At 44.2% G+C, this 17,234-nt stretch overlaps 1 protein-coding gene across 9 annotated transcripts in view; it reads right to left on the bottom strand.

Moving 5' to 3' along the window:
* Positions 1–17,234, bottom strand: part of KNDC1 (kinase non-catalytic C-lobe domain containing 1) — a 1,149,158-nt gene that overhangs the window by 222,735 nt on the left and 909,189 nt on the right. For 4 of the 9 annotated variants that reach the window (XM_078772405.1, XM_068108891.2, XM_078772406.1 and 1 more), the window contains exon 1: positions 13,227–13,384. The exons of 3 other annotated variants lie outside the window; for them this stretch is intronic. In XM_078772405.1, coding sequence (XP_078628531.1) covers positions 13,227–13,274 — 48 coding nt within the window. In that variant the 5' untranslated portion in view covers positions 13,275–13,384. Of the gene's footprint in view, positions 1–691; positions 949–13,226; positions 13,385–17,234 lie in introns of those variants that run through there. 2 more of the 9 variants (XM_078772408.1, XM_078772407.1) reach the window with 2 other exon arrangements.

Raw genomic sequence — 17,234 nt, 5'->3', positions numbered from 1 at the left:
TAAACTAACTCTGTTACTGCACCTGAAGGCAGATTCAGTGCTGCCAATTCAGCTTCACGGCAAGGGTTAACACTAGGTGGTTTGCCGTTGCCTTCCAGCAGTCAGTTGGGGCAGTAATTTTTGTTCAGGTTGCCCGAGATAGCTCGCATGCTATTTGCGTAGGACTGGGTCGGGATTCGAACCCAGGCTAACAGAGCTCAGAAGCGAGTAGCGCATTACCTACAAGCTATTCTGCCAGCACACCTGATACTTGTATTGCAAAAATTGATGTCATGAAAGGTTTCAACGCCAGGTCGAAGCAAAATGTTTAAAACCTCAAAAAGAGACGTTTGGGTCCTGAATATAAATAGATCTATAACTAAACAGTTTTCCTCCTTATTAAGGGTTTCCTCGTAATTAAGAACAAGATAAAGGACACAATGTCGGCACGGAACCGGTTCACGGCACGCTCAGTCAATGGATACACGAAACCAATCCGTGCAGAGGTCTCGGAACTATTTGTACAGGTGGAAACGCAGCGTTGGTTTCACGTTCTACCTGTACTCACAATCAACAACTGTGTCTCCTCCAATGGGTCCATCAGGCCATATTAAAGGAGCGACACAACAATCTCCCGCCTTCCACAACCATGCACGACAAAGCACAGCACACCTTTATATGAGCGGAGATTTACCAAAACCAAGTGACTTACCTGGTACATATTTCACACGATGGGCACCTTTTCCCCCAGAGCCGGGCACTGCCCCTTGATTAGGTAATTTAGTGGATCACACAAGTAACGTAGCGAGACCAGATGGAAAGGTTATCATTCGAATACACACATCTGATCTGTAATCGCAAGATGTTCTCCTTTACAACTACAACTTCACTTACGACTTACTCTCGACACCTTCTGATGATGCCTCTTCGTCTCTCCGCCCCTCTCTGTTCACTAGCTCCGCCCTCTCTGTACGCTAACCCCGTCCTCTCTGTACGCTAACTCCGCCCTCTCTGTATGCTATCTCCGCCCTCTCTGTACGCTAACTCCGCCCTCTCTGTATGCCAACTCCGCCCTCTCTGTATGCCAACTCCGCCCTCTCTGTATGCTATCTCCGCCCTCTCTGTACGCTAACTCCGCCCTCTCTGTATGCCAACTCCGCCCTCTCTGTATGCTAACTCCGCCCTCTCTGTTCGCTAACTCCGCCTTATCTGTCCGCTGGCTGCGCCCCTTCCCCAACCCATTTCCTGCGCTATTTCCATCTCACCTGTCTGTGCGTTTCCCCATTTCCTGCTCTTTAATTACCCCGTATTTTAACTCTTACTGCGAGCATAATCATTCTTTATTAACCATTTTACGAACGGCAATCCTTTGTAATGCGGAGAAAGTTCACTGACTGGTGTCATTGGTCCGTGACCAAACACAGGTACATTTACAGGTACAGGTATTTACAGGTACAGGTACGTGTACATTTGCATACAATATTTACATCATAAAAAAGCAATAACTGCCGTTTACATGCAAAGCCTTTTACTATCTGTTTAAACCTCTCCTCGTGACGAAATGCTTCAATGGCTTTACGGTGTGTTTGTGTGTGTGTGTGTGTGTGTGTGTGTGTGTGTGTGTGTGTGTGTGTTTCTGTGTGTGTGTGTGTGTGTGTGTGTGTGTGTGTGTGTGTGTGTGTGTGTGTTTGTGTGTTTGTTGTGTGTGTGTGTGTGTGTGTGTGTGTGTGTGTGTTTGTGTGTGTGTGTGTGTGTGTTGTGTGTGTGTGTGTGTGTGTGTGTGTGTGTGTGTGTGTGTGTGTGTGTGTGTGTGTGTGTGTGTGTGTGTGTGTGTGTGTGTGTGTCCGGGTCATAACGTTTTTACCATTTGAGCTTTTGTCATAAAATTTTCAATAAAGCTTTATTATGAGAATATGGAGAAGGCAAATTAATAATTTTGTCAAAAGGTCAAAGGTCAGCATCACCTAAAATCATGAACTTTCATCTAATTTACCTGAAATTTTAATTTACCATTTAAACTTTGTCATCAAATTTTCAACAAAGCTTTATTATGAGGATTTGGAGAAGATAAATTAATAATTTGGTTAAAAGGTCAAAAGGTCATTGTCACATAAAATCGTCAATTTTCATCAAATTGATCTGAAATTTTTTAGAATTTGCATATTGGGTCACTGAATTGGTTCACCAATCAAATGCTAGAAGCCAATTGTGCTTATTATTTTTTTAGATCAAAAGGTGAAAGGTCAAGGTTGCACAAAATCGTCAATTTTCATCCAATTGAGTTGAAATTTGCGCAAGCTTTGCATATTGGGTCACTGAAGCCTATTGCTTTTGAAATCAGAGGTCAAGGTCGCCTAAAATCGTCAATTTCTTGTATTTGTTCGTTTTAGCTGTTTATGTCATGTTTCGCATACGGAAGAAGAAGAAGTCTGAATACAAAGCGGACGCGGATGGGCTTTGTATTTCAGATGCTTTGTCGTTTGTTTTGCGATTCCATCATTTTCTCATCCGACTGAAATCAAAGAAAAAATGTGATACTTGACTGAGTGACTCCAACAAAATACCCTCTGTCTTCCAGAGGAGCCTTCTCTCTTACAATGACACAAAACATCTCCAAATTGTACAAACTTCGAATTTAACTTTATGTTTACATCACTTCAGAAATCGCCTCTTATAGCCTCAAATCAATGATTTAAATTGTAAACAGTTCCTCTGCTATTTGTGGACAAATTCAAGCGAAAGCAAGATGGCTGTGCCCATGAATATGGCATCATCTGACTGCAGCTCTGACACCTTCCTTTCCCCCAGTGACAAACTGTGATGTTTGGGGAAACATCCCCATTCCGAAATCAGCACATACACCAGTGGCGAATCCAGGGGGGGGGGGCGTGCAGGGGGTGCGCACCCCCCCTTCGATCCAGGAGGAGGATGCAGGGGTGCGCACCCCCCGCCCCCGCCCCCACAAGCTGCAACGCAACGGCATGGATGTGCTGGAGGCATACTCTATGATTGACGACAAGAAGGACGCGCTCACTCAACTCCGGTCAAATGCTGAAACTGAATTCTCTCTGTGATTCGATCACGCCGAGGCCATGGTAGAATCTGTCGGAGGTGACGTCACAATGCCGAGAGTTGTAAAACGACAAATCCATCGTCCAAACACTGCCGCCGATACTCCCTTGCTCTTCAACCTCAGAAACGTGTCCATTCCATTTCTCGACCACCTGAGCCAGGAAATGGACGCCCGATTCTGTGCTGAAAATCGGGAAGGTAGTGATCTGTTTCTGCTGATGCCACCTGCGATAATCGCCGATACCTGCGACATTCCAGCCCGACATCAGAAGCTATTGCGTTGGAAAAACGACATGGAACATCCCGCAGGACTGATACATGAGCTTAGAGACTGGCAGATGTTTTGGAGAAGGAGGCCCAACAACACGCTTCCAAGCACATTCATGGATTGTTTCTGCGCAGTAGATGGAGACGAATTTCCATCCATCAAAGTCCTACTCCATATTGTATGCACCCTCCCTGTGGGCTCCTGTGAGGCCCAACGCTCATTTTCTTGCCTGCGTCGTCTGAAGACCTACCAAAGAAATTCCATGGGAGAAAGTCGGATGGCATCTCTGGCCCTCATGAACATACACCATGACGTCACCATATCCCCACATGATGTGTGGGACATTTTCATTCAGAAACACAAGCGCCGTCAATTCCAAAATAGCAAAATTTACCATTAATAAAATAATTCACATTCCGCTGTTCAATCTGATCTCTTTTGTGGGGAGAACCCCCTGCCTTGAGCCTCACAATCTGGGCGCATGGCTGTGCCGGGCTTTGTGGGGAGAACCCCCTGCCTTGAGCCTCACAATCTGGGCACATGGCTGTGCCGGGCTTTGTGGGGAGAACCCCCTGCCTTGAGCCTCACAATCTGGGCGCATGGCTGTGCCGGGCTTTGTGGGGAGAACCCCCTGCCTTGAGCCTCACAATCTGGGCGCATGGCTGTGCCGGGCTTTGTGGGGAGAACCCCCTGCCTTGAGCCTCACAATCTGGGCGCATGGCTGTGTCGGGCTTTGTGGGGAGAACCCCCTGCCTTGAGCCTCACAATCTGGGCACATGGCTGTGCCGGGCTTTGTGGGGAGAACCCCCTGCCTTGAGCCTCACAATCTGGGCGCATGGCTGTGCCGGGCTTTGTGGGGAGAACCCCCTGCCTTGAGCCTCACAATCTGGGCGCATGGCTGTGCCGGGCTTTGTGGGGAGAACCCCCTGCCTTGAGCCTCACAATCTGGGCGCATGGCTGTGCCGGGCTTTGTGGGGAGAACCCCCTGCCTTGAGCCTCACAATCTGGGCGCATGGCTGTGCCGGGCTTTGTGGGGAGAACCCCCTGCCTTGAGCTTCACAACTGAGGCGCATGGCTGTGCCAGGCTTTGTGGGGAGAACCCCCTGCCTCGAGCTTCACAACCTGGGCGCATGGCGGTGCCGGGCTTTGTGGGGAGAACCCCCTGCCTTGAGCCTCACAATCTGGGCGCATGGCTGTGCCGGGCTTTGTGGGGAGAACCCCCTGCCTTGAGCCTCACAATCTGGGCGCATGGCTGTGCCGGGCTTTGTGGGGAGAACCCCCTGCCTTGAGCCTCACAATCTGGGCGCATGGCTGTGCCGGGCTTTGTGGGGAGAACCCCCTGCCTCGAGCTTCACAACCTGGGCGCATGGCGGTGCCGGGCTTTGTGGGGAGAACCCCCTGCCTTGAGCTTCACAACCGAGGCGCATGGCTGTGCCGGGCTTTGTGGGGAGAACCCCTGCCTTGAGCCTCACAATCTGGGCGCATGGCGGTGCCGGGCTTTGTAGGGAGAACCTCCTGCCTTGAGCTTCACAACCTCGGCGCATGGCGGTGCCGGGCTTTGTAGGGAGAACCTCCTGCCTTGAGCTTCACAACCTCGGCGCATGGCTGTGCCGGGCTTTGTGCGGAGAACCCCCTGCCTTGAGCTTCACAACCTTGGTGCATGGCGGAGCCGGGCTTTGTGCGGAGAACCCCCTGCCTTGAGCTTCACAACCGAGGCGCATGGCGGTGCCGGGCTTTGTGCGGAGAACCTCCTGCCTTGAGCTTCACAACCTTGGTGCATGGCGGAGCCGGGCTTTGTGCGGGGAACCCCCTGCCTTGAGCTTTACAACCGAGGCGCATGGCGGTGCCGGGCTTTGTGGGGAGGACCCCCTGCCTTGAGCTTCACAAACTTGGCGCATGGCGGTGCCGGGCTTTGTGGGGAGACCCCCTGCCTCGAGCTTCACAAACTTGGCGCATGGCGGTGCCGGGCTTTGCCCAGCACACAGTCTGTCGTCGCCATCATTTCACACCATGGGAGTGCACAGGTCTTTTATAACTACTAGTGAGCCCGTTGGTCCAAATGGACCAAATTTTCATCGTCTTTCATGGCCTTGCAGCACACCTGCCTGCTATAGTGCTTGAGTTGGAATAAATGCTTTGTAAAATATTATCATTGTTTTTGTTATTTATTTAGTAATGAGAATGGCATGCCATGGAAGGACCGATTAAGCTGCTCTGTACACCTTAACATGGCGTGCGTTTAGAAACATGGGAATTCTTCTGGATACTTTGTAGTTAATTAGCCTAATTAACTCAGGAGATCATAACAATCATTTCGCAAGAACTACACAAATCAGAAATTCCATATCAGAAAGCTCCAGTAGAACTACACAAAAAAAACATGCCGCACGCATGCACACCACACACACACACACACACACACACACACACACACACACACACACACACACACACACACACACACACACACACACACACACACACACACACACACACACACACACACACACCTACAAAATTCAGATAGAAACAGACCTACAAAACCTACAAAAAAACAAACACCTACAAAAATCATATATATAAGTGAAATGTCCGTTTGTTTGTTTGTTTGTGAACCTACTCCTCTGAGCTCCAAAGGTTAATCAGCACAAAACTTTATAGAATAACATCTTTTACCACCCTGCATCTAAATAGGGGTTTTAAAACAGTTATTTTCTCACAATTCATAAATTATAAACATCTGAGCCGCCACCTTTCGCCGTGATCTCTGAGGGTCGATCCACATATTCCGATCTTTATAAAAAGCCCAATTTTTATCGGATTTCAACCCGGATATCGATATAATTAGTTTGATGGTGAGCTCCGATCATCAAATATCATATGTGGGAAACAACTCTTAATAAAGATATTACCATGATCGTTAAGTTCAGAAAAAAAGGAGTCACGTGACCTCTCAAATGCGCTAATTATTCAAAAACCGAAAATTGCACAAACGCAACCTACACATCGTTTTAAAGGTGATTTTACTACTCATCTAACAACAGCAGCCTCAAAGGTGAAAAAATAATTTGTAGAAAAAAGGACCCACGTGACGCCAACTACAAACCGCCACTTGACAACGGGTGAACCTCCAATGGTTATCTCAAATACCTCATCCTCACATCAAGGTGAGTTGTTGTTTTGATCTTTGTTTGGTATCATATTGCTTTGAGCTCCCAAGGTTAATGACAACGAAACTTTCTACCGTCAGATTTTTAACCACGTTGCAGCTGAATTGGGCGAGGGGGGGGGCGGTGGGAGAGGGGAGGGGGGCGGGGTGGGGGAGGAGGTCATTTGGCCCGTTACTGCCGTGTTGCACTCCCGAGTTAATATATTTACAAACCCGAGGTAATGGCTTCACTCCACCTTCACTCCTTTACACCCTGTAGACCCTTTTAGACCCTTTACAACCCTTAGATCCTTTAAACTCCTTTGACCCTTACACCCCCTTCGATCCCTTTAGACCCTGAAGACCTTTTAGACCCTTTAGACCCTTTCATACCCATTTCGACCCTTTTGAGACATATACACCTTCTTCAACACTTTTCAGACCTATTGATTTTTTAAGACGCTTTGGCCAATTTAAGACCATTTGGACACTTTTGACCCTTTTGCTCTTTCGTCCTAAGACACCTTTAGACTCCATTTGGCCCTTTTAAGAGCCTTGATTCTTTAAACACTTTAGACCCATTTATGACCCTAAAAAAACTTTAGACCCCTATTCCCATTCATCACATGGCTCTAAATGTAATTAACGAACATTCACCAAAACAACTGGAATTCCAGGCAAAACAGAATTTCCAAGTACATACAGTGTAACTGTTCAAATGGCTTTTTGACTTTTGCAAATACATTCAATTCCACACAAGAGTTTGAAAAAATCCACTTCATTGCCCCTGATCATCATCATGATCTGTCACGTGACCTCCCGAATCATCGGCGTGACGTGATGGCGATTTCGTGGGGAAATCGAGCTGGCAGTTGCCATCTCCTCTCCAAACCAAGTCAGTGCAGTAATTCGTCATTTCGTAATTTGGTCGGGCAATAACTCGCCTCCTCTCCGTGAAAGTGACCATGGGGATTGGGGATTGTTTTGTCCGCCAATTAGTGCTAGCAGACGTGACATCCGGCTTAACGTCCTTCCGAGGAAGAGCAAGTTTTACAAAGCAACAGTTTGTAGTTACGTCGGCAATCAAACCCACATTAAACAACTCAAAGGTCAATGCACAACATCCACACCATCCTGTCAGACATATCACCTGATAACGACTGAATAATACAGATATATCCAATGACAATATAGTACTGCAAATACTCATATACTTACACTGACCATTGCACTGCAAATACTCATGTACTCACACCGACCATAGCACTGCAAAGACTCATATACTCACACTAACCATAGCACTGCAAATACTCATATACTCACACTAAGCATAGCACTGCAAATACTCATATACTCACACTAAGCATAGCACTGCAAATACTCATATACTCACACGAAGCATAGCACTGCAAATACTCATATACGTACTCACACTAACCATAGCACTGCAAATACTCATATACTCACACTAACCATAGCACTGCAAATACTCATATACTCACACGAAGCATAGCACTGCAAATACTCATATACTCACACTAAGCATAGCACTGCAAATACTCATATACTCACACTAACCATAGCACTGCAAATACTCATATACTCACACTAAGCATAGCACTGCAAATACTCATATACTCACACTAACCATAGCACTGCAAATACTCATATACTCACACTAACCATAGCACTGCAAATACTCATATACTCACACTAACCATAGCACTGCAAATACTCATATACTCACACTAACCATAGCACTGCAAATACTCATATACTCACACGAAGCATAGCACTGCAAATACTCATATACTCACACTAAGCATAGCACTGCAAATACTCATATACTCACACTAACCATAGCACTGCAAATACTCATATACTCACACTAACCATAGCACTGCAAATACTCATATACTCACACTAAGCATAGCACTGCAAATACTCATATACTCACACGAAGCATAGCACTTCAAATACTCATATACTCACACTAACCATAGCACTGCAAATACTCATATACTCACACTAAGCATAGTACTGCAAATACTCATATACTCACACTAACCATAGCACTGCAAATACTCATATACTCACACTAAGCATAGCACTGCAAATACTCATATACTCACACTAACCATAGCACTGCAAATACTCAAATACTCACACTAACCATAGCACTGCAAATACTCATATACTCACACGAAGCATAGCACTGCAAATACTCATATACTCACACTAACCATAGCACTGCAAATACTCATATACTCACACTAAGAATAGCACTGCAAATACTCATATACTCACACTAACCATAGCACTGCAAATACTCATATACTCACACTAACCATAGCACTGCAAATACTCATATACTCACACTAAGCATAGCACTGCAAATACTCATATACTCACACGAAGCATAGCACTGCAAATACTCATATACTCACACTAACCATAGCACTGCAAATACTCATATACTCACACGAAGCATAGTACTGCAAATACTCATATACTCACACTAAGCATAGTACTGCAAATACTCATATACTCACACTAAGCATAGTACTGCAAATACTCATATACTCACACTAAGCATAGTACTGCAAATACTCATATACTCACACTAAGCATAGTACTGCAAATACTCATATACTCACACTAACCATAACACTGCAAATACTCATATACTCACACGAAGCATAGTACTGCAAATACTCATATACTCACACTAAGCATAGTACTGCAAATACTCATATACTCACACTAACCATAGCACTGCAACTACTCATATACTCACACTAACCATAGCACTGCAAATACTCATATACTCACACTGACCATAGCACTGCAAATACTCATATACTCACACTGACCATAGCACAGCAAATACTCATATATTCACACTGACCATAGCACTGCAAATACTCATATACTCACACTAACCATAGCACTGCAAATACTCATATACTCACACTAACCATAGCACTGCAAATACTCATATACTCACACTAACCATAGCACTGCAAATACTCATATACTCACACTGACCATAGCACTGCAACTACTCATATACTCACACTAAGCATAGTACTGCAAATACTCAAATACTCACACTAACCATAGCACTGCAAATACTCATATACTCACACTAAGCATAGCACTGCAAATACTCATGTACTCACACTAAGCATAGCACTGCAAATACTCATATACTCACACTGACCATAGCACTGCAAATACTCATATACTCACACTGACCATAGCACTGCAAATACTCATATACTCACACTAACCATAGCACGGCAAATACTCATATACTCACACTAAGCATAGCACTGCAAATACTCATATACTCACACTGACCATAGCACTGCAAATACTCATATACTCACACTAACCATAGCACTGCAACTACTCATATACTCACACTAACCATAGCACTGCAAATACTCATATACTCACACTGACCATAGCACTGCAAATACTCATATACTCACACTGACCATAGCACAGCAAATACTCATATATTCACACTGACCATAGCACTGCAAATACTCATATACTCACACTAACCATAGCACTGCAAATACTCATATACTCACACTGACCATAGCAGTGCAAACACTCATATACTCACACTAAGCATAGTACTGCAAATACTCATGTACTCACACTAAGCATAGCACTGCAAATACTCATATACTCATACTAACCATAGCACTGCAAATACTCATATACTCACACTGACCATAGCACAGCAAATACTCATATATTCACACTGACCATAGCACTGCAAATACTCATATACTCACACTAACCATAGCACTGCAAATACTCATATACTCACACTAACCATAGCACTGCAAATACTCATATACTCACACTGACTATAGCACAGCAAATACTCATATATTCACACTGACCATAGCACTGCAAATACTCATATACTCACACTAACCATAGCACTGCAAATACTCATATACTCACACTGACCATAGCAGTGCAAACACTCATATACTCACACTAAGCATAGTACTGCAAATACTCATATACTCACACTGACCATAGCACTGCAAATACTCATATACTCACACTGCCTATGACATCAGCTGCCGCATTGGACAGGTGTGGGCAGCAGCAAACAAGCTTGAGAAAGTTTGGCGCTGAAACGAAGCACCCACATCCGGCTATGTAAAGCTACAGTTAATAATAATAACGAGCTGAAACCCGTGGAACATCCACGGAAGGGAGGATGCGGTGTATGGATAGAGTGTACCATTATGGATGGCATAGGGGATTTGCTTGTCCGAGTAAGAGTTAGGAAGAAAGATGAGAATGAAGAGTGCGTATATGAACAACGTATTTATTGCAATCTACTTAAATGACAACGCTACGATATACTTTTGAAAAATGAATGGATTCGTAATAGGAATCGGCATAGCACCACCCTGGGATTGTCCACTCAGTGGACGGCTTGCTGTCGCCTTCGACTGTCCAATCAGCGGACGGCTTGCTTCGCCTTCACCCCAGCAGACGCCAATACGATGGCGTCGTAAGATGGCGTCGTATCGGCAGTTAATCGGATGCTTTTGGGCCCCAACGTCGGCTAATTCAGATTTTTCGAGTATGTCTGTACGTGATAAACAAAGAGCGCGGTTCGTAGATCGTAAATCCATTAGTGCCGTGGTCATCGGGTCACTGGGTGCGGCGTAAAAGGGATAACAAAGTCGAGTCCTTACGCTATTATTATATAGATAATGCATTTATTTTATATAGCGCTTTTCAGGGAGCCCAAAGACGCTGAATCAATCTTGCTGTATGGGTGTGTCGTGGGCACGTAAAATCGATGGCAACTACACCAAGCTCCTCCATAAAACACTCAACATCCGTTGGCAAGACCACGTCACAAACATTGAACTAAATGTTAATTTGCCAAAAATTTCTGATGTTGAGAGGAAGGGAGGTTTGAGATTGGTGGGTCATGTCCTCCTGCACGAAGAAGAAGCAGCAAATATCGTCCGCCCTTTGAAGCCACGAGAAAGGGGAGTTGGTCGGCCGAACGTGACGTTGATTAATATTGTCTGCAGGGACAATGGGCTGAATACGGACAAACTGAAATCCGCCGCAGGTGACAGAGCTGTTTGGGAAAATCTGACAAAGTAACTTTGTTCTTTGTCGCTCTGGTTTCTTTTTGGTGTTTTGTTTGTGATTGTCTGATCAACATTATGTATAAACAAGTAGCAGTGGTAGTAGTAGTACTACTAGTAGTAATAGACTATTGTCGTAGTAGTAGTCATAGTTGACTAGTAGTAATAATAGACTAATAGACTACTAGTACTAGTAGTAGTACTAGTAGTAATAGTGGTAGACAAGTAGTAGTAATAGACTATTGTCGTAGTAGTACTAGTAGTAGTAGTAGTAGTAGTAGTAGTAATAGTAGTTGACTAGTAGTAATAATAGGCTGGTATTAGTAGTAGTAGACTAGTAGTAGTAGTAGTAGTAGTAGTTTATAATAAAGTAGTAGTAGTAGTAGTAGTAGTAGTAGTAGTGGTAGACGAGTAGTAATAGTAGTATTAGTAGTAGTTTATAATAGAGTGGTAGTAGTAGTAGTAGTAGTAATAGACTACTACTAATAGTAGTGGTATTAATAAATAGACTAGTAGTAGTAGTAATAGTAGTTGACTAGTAGTAATAATAGTCTAGTAGTAGGTGTAGTAGTAGTACTCGTAGTAATAGTAGTAGTAGTAGTGGTAGTAGTAGTAGTAGTAGACTACTAGCGGTAATAGACTACTAGTAGTTGTAGTAATAGTAGTCATAGTAGTAGTAGTAGTAGTAGTAGTAGTAGTAGTAGTAGTAGTAGTAGTAGTAGTAGTAGTAGTATTAGTCGTAGTATTAATAGTGGTTGACTGGTAGTAGTAGTAATAGACTACTAGTAGGTTGAGTAGTAGTTATAATTTTATTTGTCATAGTAGTAGTAGTAGTAATAGTAATAGTAGTAGTAGTAGTAGTAGAAGGTAATCCTAGGTGGTCCACACAAGTAGTGTAAAGGTAAAAAGGCTGACCATAGACCATCACCTGGTTTGACCTGGAAGACCTGTACTGAGTGTACTGGGAATATAAGATATTCCTGCAGTGGAGAGACATTTAATAGATGCTGACTGAGGTGTGGTCGATCCACGATACAAACTTCAAATTCATCGATGCAAAACTTCTATCAGTCCCTCATGCTGCCTCGGATTGTGTCCGCATGTCTTCTGGATGGAATAATTCCATAATGGACACCAAAATGTATTTATTAAGACCGTTTTCTCTCTCATCTCGATACGCTGGAATCCACGTACAACGTGCGTACAAGTGAAACTCCATTTCAAGCATCTGTAGCCATTCCCATGAGTAGATGCTAACATCTAACATCTAACAACCCAAACACGAACTATCCCTGCAATTACACAAACACGTGACCTTTTTTCAAGCAGCATTTCCCAATCGTTCTTATGAATTAACAAATCGAGATTCCAGGTACAACCAGACCCAGAATCCTAACTTTCCCTCCCAAAACACAATAGGTCTCCATTTCTGGTAAAGGTGAGCATCCACAAAAAGGTCTACCTTGTTTTTATAAAATACATCATCCAGCAGCATACAACAAATTGCAACAACAAATTGCAACAACAAATTGCCACGACTGAAGTCATTCGCTTCTCGAGCCCTCCAGGAACTTCGAATGAAACTTTCTTTTTCTCGGAAGACTTTTCTTACCTGTAAGCGACTCGTTTTGTGGATCCTCTTCACGTTCGGACCGAGCATGTTAAATGAAGATGATGGATCACGACCAGGCAAATGGCGGACCTGCAGCACGGGTTGGGCCACCACCGATGGCTTACCGCATGCGGCCCGCCTTGTGCGTGGGTGCCGGCTCGCTGGGGTGGGGCATCCGCAGTCTTAAGTGAAGTGCAGGTGTTGTCTGGGCTTGCAGAAGCTTCCGTACAGGAGGGCGCAAGGTGGGGAGACAATGGCGAAGAGAATTCTCGGATTGTTTTGCGTGAAGAACCGTCATTGTATTTTTTTTTAAAGGATGGAATGCGCAGTTTAACCGGATTGTCGGTTGTTTTTCTTCGACGAGGAAATACTATGACACCTTATGTAAAAACCCCATTTGCTAAATGAGTCTCACCTGACAATATTACATCTTCTTTTACACTACACTGTACCACATCAATGGTGCACACCTTGAGGGTCTGGAACTCTTTCACGTGCGTGTCTGTTTGAGAGTGCAATTGAATTCAGGGGACCTTATCCCTGGCAAGCTTCTTCGGATTGTTTGGTGAAGACTTGACCCTTGCCGAAGAGCTCACCCCCATCAAAGCAAGTGTGAGTCAGTGACACTTATCGGCTTACCCGTGCCTCCAGTGGCTCTGAAATTGCACATCAGGCCCGTACGCGTGCCAAGCACGACCTGTACGCTTCTGAGGACAGTGTAACCATGTACCTGATGCATGTACTCGAGAATGCTTTTAAAGGTACAGAACAGATACTTCAGACGTGTGACAGATGGAATAACTAATAAATAAACACGAAGACGTCATGCTGAGCACGATACTTGCAAAATACACCCCTCCCCAAAATAAAAAGTTGCCATGGATACATCAAATTGTCCATTTCATTAAGATTATAATTTGACGATCTTAATCAAAGCTCGGGTCAATCGGATTAAAATTCATGATTTTTCAGATGAAAATTGATGATATTAGAAGTTTGACCTTGAGTTTAACTTTGACCTTTTGATCGTATAAATAGTTGGTTTCCCCAATTCAGTGATGCGCCATCTAATTGCTGTTTAAACTCCAATTTAATAGGATGAAAAGTGATGATTTTTCCGACGAAAATGGATGATTTTAGAAGTTTGATCTTGAATTGACCTTTGAACTTTTGACCTTAAAAATAGTTGGTTTTCCCAATTCAGTGAGCACTGTGCAAATGCTGTTGAATTTTCAAGTCAATCTGATGAAAACTGATGATTTTTCAGATGAAAATTGATGATTTTTCAGATGAAAATTGATGATTTTTCAGATGAAATTTGATGATTTTTCAGATGAAAATTGATGATTTTTCAGATGAAAATTGATGATTTTTCAGATGACAATTTATGATTTTTCAGATGAAAATTGATGATTTTGAAAGTTTGACCTTGAGTTGGCCTTTGACCTTTTGACCTCAAAAATAGTTGGTTTCCCTATTTAGTGACTCAATATGCAAATGCTGTTCAATTGATGATTTTTCAGATGAAAATTGATGATTTTTCAGATGAAAAATGGCAATTTTAGAAATTTGACCAAGATGACCTTTGAACTTTGACCTCAAAATCAATAGGCCTCTTCAGTATAGCAAACTCTACCATCTGGTGAAGTTTTGTGAAGATCGGTTTAAAATTATGACCTTTAGGTGATTGACAGTCAAACAATCAAACAAACAAACAGACAGAATAACAAACTCTGTCCATAACAAACTTGAAGCTGTCCATGCGCTCACGCTTTCGAAGCTAAGTAATTTTTTCACAATTGTGTTTTTGTCGAGACTGTATCTGTCTTTCGGTGTGTGTACCTATAGCATGTCTTTAGGAAAATTTTCGGTGTTAAATTTTCGTACATGTATACACAATCGTCGGTTAATGCATGTCGAGTATTCTGAGGCCTAGTACTAGTACTAGTAGGCTTAGGCTACCGTCTCCGACCTTGTGGTTTTGTTTTCTCAGCGGTTCGTCTGCAATTATTTTCGTTCTCTGTTTCGTCCCAGTCGTTCACCCCATACTTCCTTGTTTAATATCTCTACTCAAAAAAAAAAACCCCCCAAAAAAATTTCCTTCTCAGTTCTTATTCGTTTATTTGTTGTTCTTATTTGTTCGTTCGTTCTTCGTTCACGTTGTTCGTGATCACGCGATCACGTGGTTAGAAATGTTTAATCTCTCCCCTGAACAACTGTTTTCTGTCATATATTATAACACCTTTTTCTTCTTCTCCTACAAAAGGATGCTTTCGTCTTGCTCACCAAATCTATTCATTCCAAAAAAAATAAATAATACCATCTCTTACAGTTCCTCTTTTCTACATTCCCTAAACTCTCCAGCCCTCCACCCCTCCTTCAGCGTCCTCAAACGTATTTTTGACTCGAAGGTCTCAAACTCATTTTGCAAAAAATGTTCGTTTCCCATGAATCGTACACTTTTCAAAATCCAATCTCACCCCTCCCCTCCAAAACTTCCCCATCACCCCTCCCCTCCAAATCTACCCCCTTACCCCTCCCCTCCAAATCTTCCCCATCACCCATCTCTTTCAAATATTCCCCCTTGCCCCTCCCCTCCAAATCTTCCCCATCACCCATCCCTTTCAAATCTTCCCCCTTGCCCCTCCCCTCCAAATCTTCCCCATCACCCCTTCCCTCCAAAACTTCCCCATCACCCCTCCCCTCCAAAACTTCCCCATCACCCCTCCCCTCCAAATCTACCCTCTTGCCCCTCCCCTCCAAATCTTCCCCATCACCCATCCCTTTCAAATCTCCCCCCTTGCCCCTTCCCTCCCCTCCCTCCTAAACTCCCCGCACACCCCTCCCCTCCGAGACTCTCCCTCGCTCCTCCCCTCCTAGACTCCCCTCTCACCCCTCCTCCTCAAAGCATCCTCCCTGCTTCTTCCCCCTTCCAACTTTCACCTTCATCTCCCCCAACCTTCTGCCTCGCTCTTCCCCCTCCTCAAATAACACCTCACTGTCCCTCACCCAATCTCCATCAAACCTTTTGTCCGCCCCATTCTTCCATTTCTCCAAGCTATTCTGAAATCTCTGAAATCTCTGACACACCTTCAACAGCTCTCCCTACCTCTTCCTCCTCTTCCACATCTTACCCTACCCCTCCCCCCCCCCCCCCCCGTTCTGTATCCGATGCTCCCCCTTCCTCTTCATTAACGGTATGGACCTCAAACATCCGGGGCCTTCGCTCAAACTTGACTGATCTCTCCATACAGGTTGCTTCTGACAAACCAGATGTGATCTGCTTAACAGAAACTTTCCTCCTTCATGATGTCTCTGATGCCTTGGTATCTCTCCCAGGTTACTCCCTCCTCCGGTATGATAGACCTGAGCCTCATCCTGGAGGTGGGGTTGCTATCTTTATAAAAAAAAATCTCTTCCTCACTCGCCCTCCACTGCACTCTCTCCACCTCACCCCCAGGAATACCTTTGGCTACGGCTTCCCCTTCGCTCCCACCTTTTGTTCATATGTGTGTTGTACCGTCCACCAAACAGTGATGACTCCATCTACATCTCGCTGTCTGATAATATGGACCAACTTCTATCTACCCATCCCAACTCTCTCTTCCTCATATGTGGTGATTTCAATTGTCACCATGCCAGTTGGCTGGGTGTGGGTACCTCTCTTACCAGCCATGACTCTTCAGCAAAGGACTTCTGCGATTCACTGGGACTGACACAATCTGTCAATTTCCCGACCCGGATCTCAGTCAACGGAGCATCTTCTGTTCTGGACTTGGTTATGTCTAACTTCCCTGAAAATGTCTGCTGCTCTTCTTCTGCTCCAATCGGCTCATCTGATCATGTGCTTGTTAAAGTGGACATCTCTCTGACCATTCTCAGAGAGCCTCCTCAGCATCGACGAGTCTGGCATTTCACTCAGGCCAACTGGCACAGTCTTCAAGCAGCCATCAATCATCTGGACTGGTCTCCCATCTCTACCGCCTCTGACATCAACTCATCCTGGGA

The sequence above is a fragment of the Myxine glutinosa genome, chromosome 2, assembly GCF_964187855.1.
Source record: "Myxine glutinosa chromosome 2, kmMyxGlut1.1, whole genome shotgun sequence".
Classification (NCBI taxonomy): Eukaryota; Metazoa; Chordata; class Myxini; order Myxiniformes; family Myxinidae; genus Myxine; species Myxine glutinosa.
Note: the sequence above shows the minus strand (reverse complement) of the source record. Positions and strands in the feature narration are given on the sequence as shown.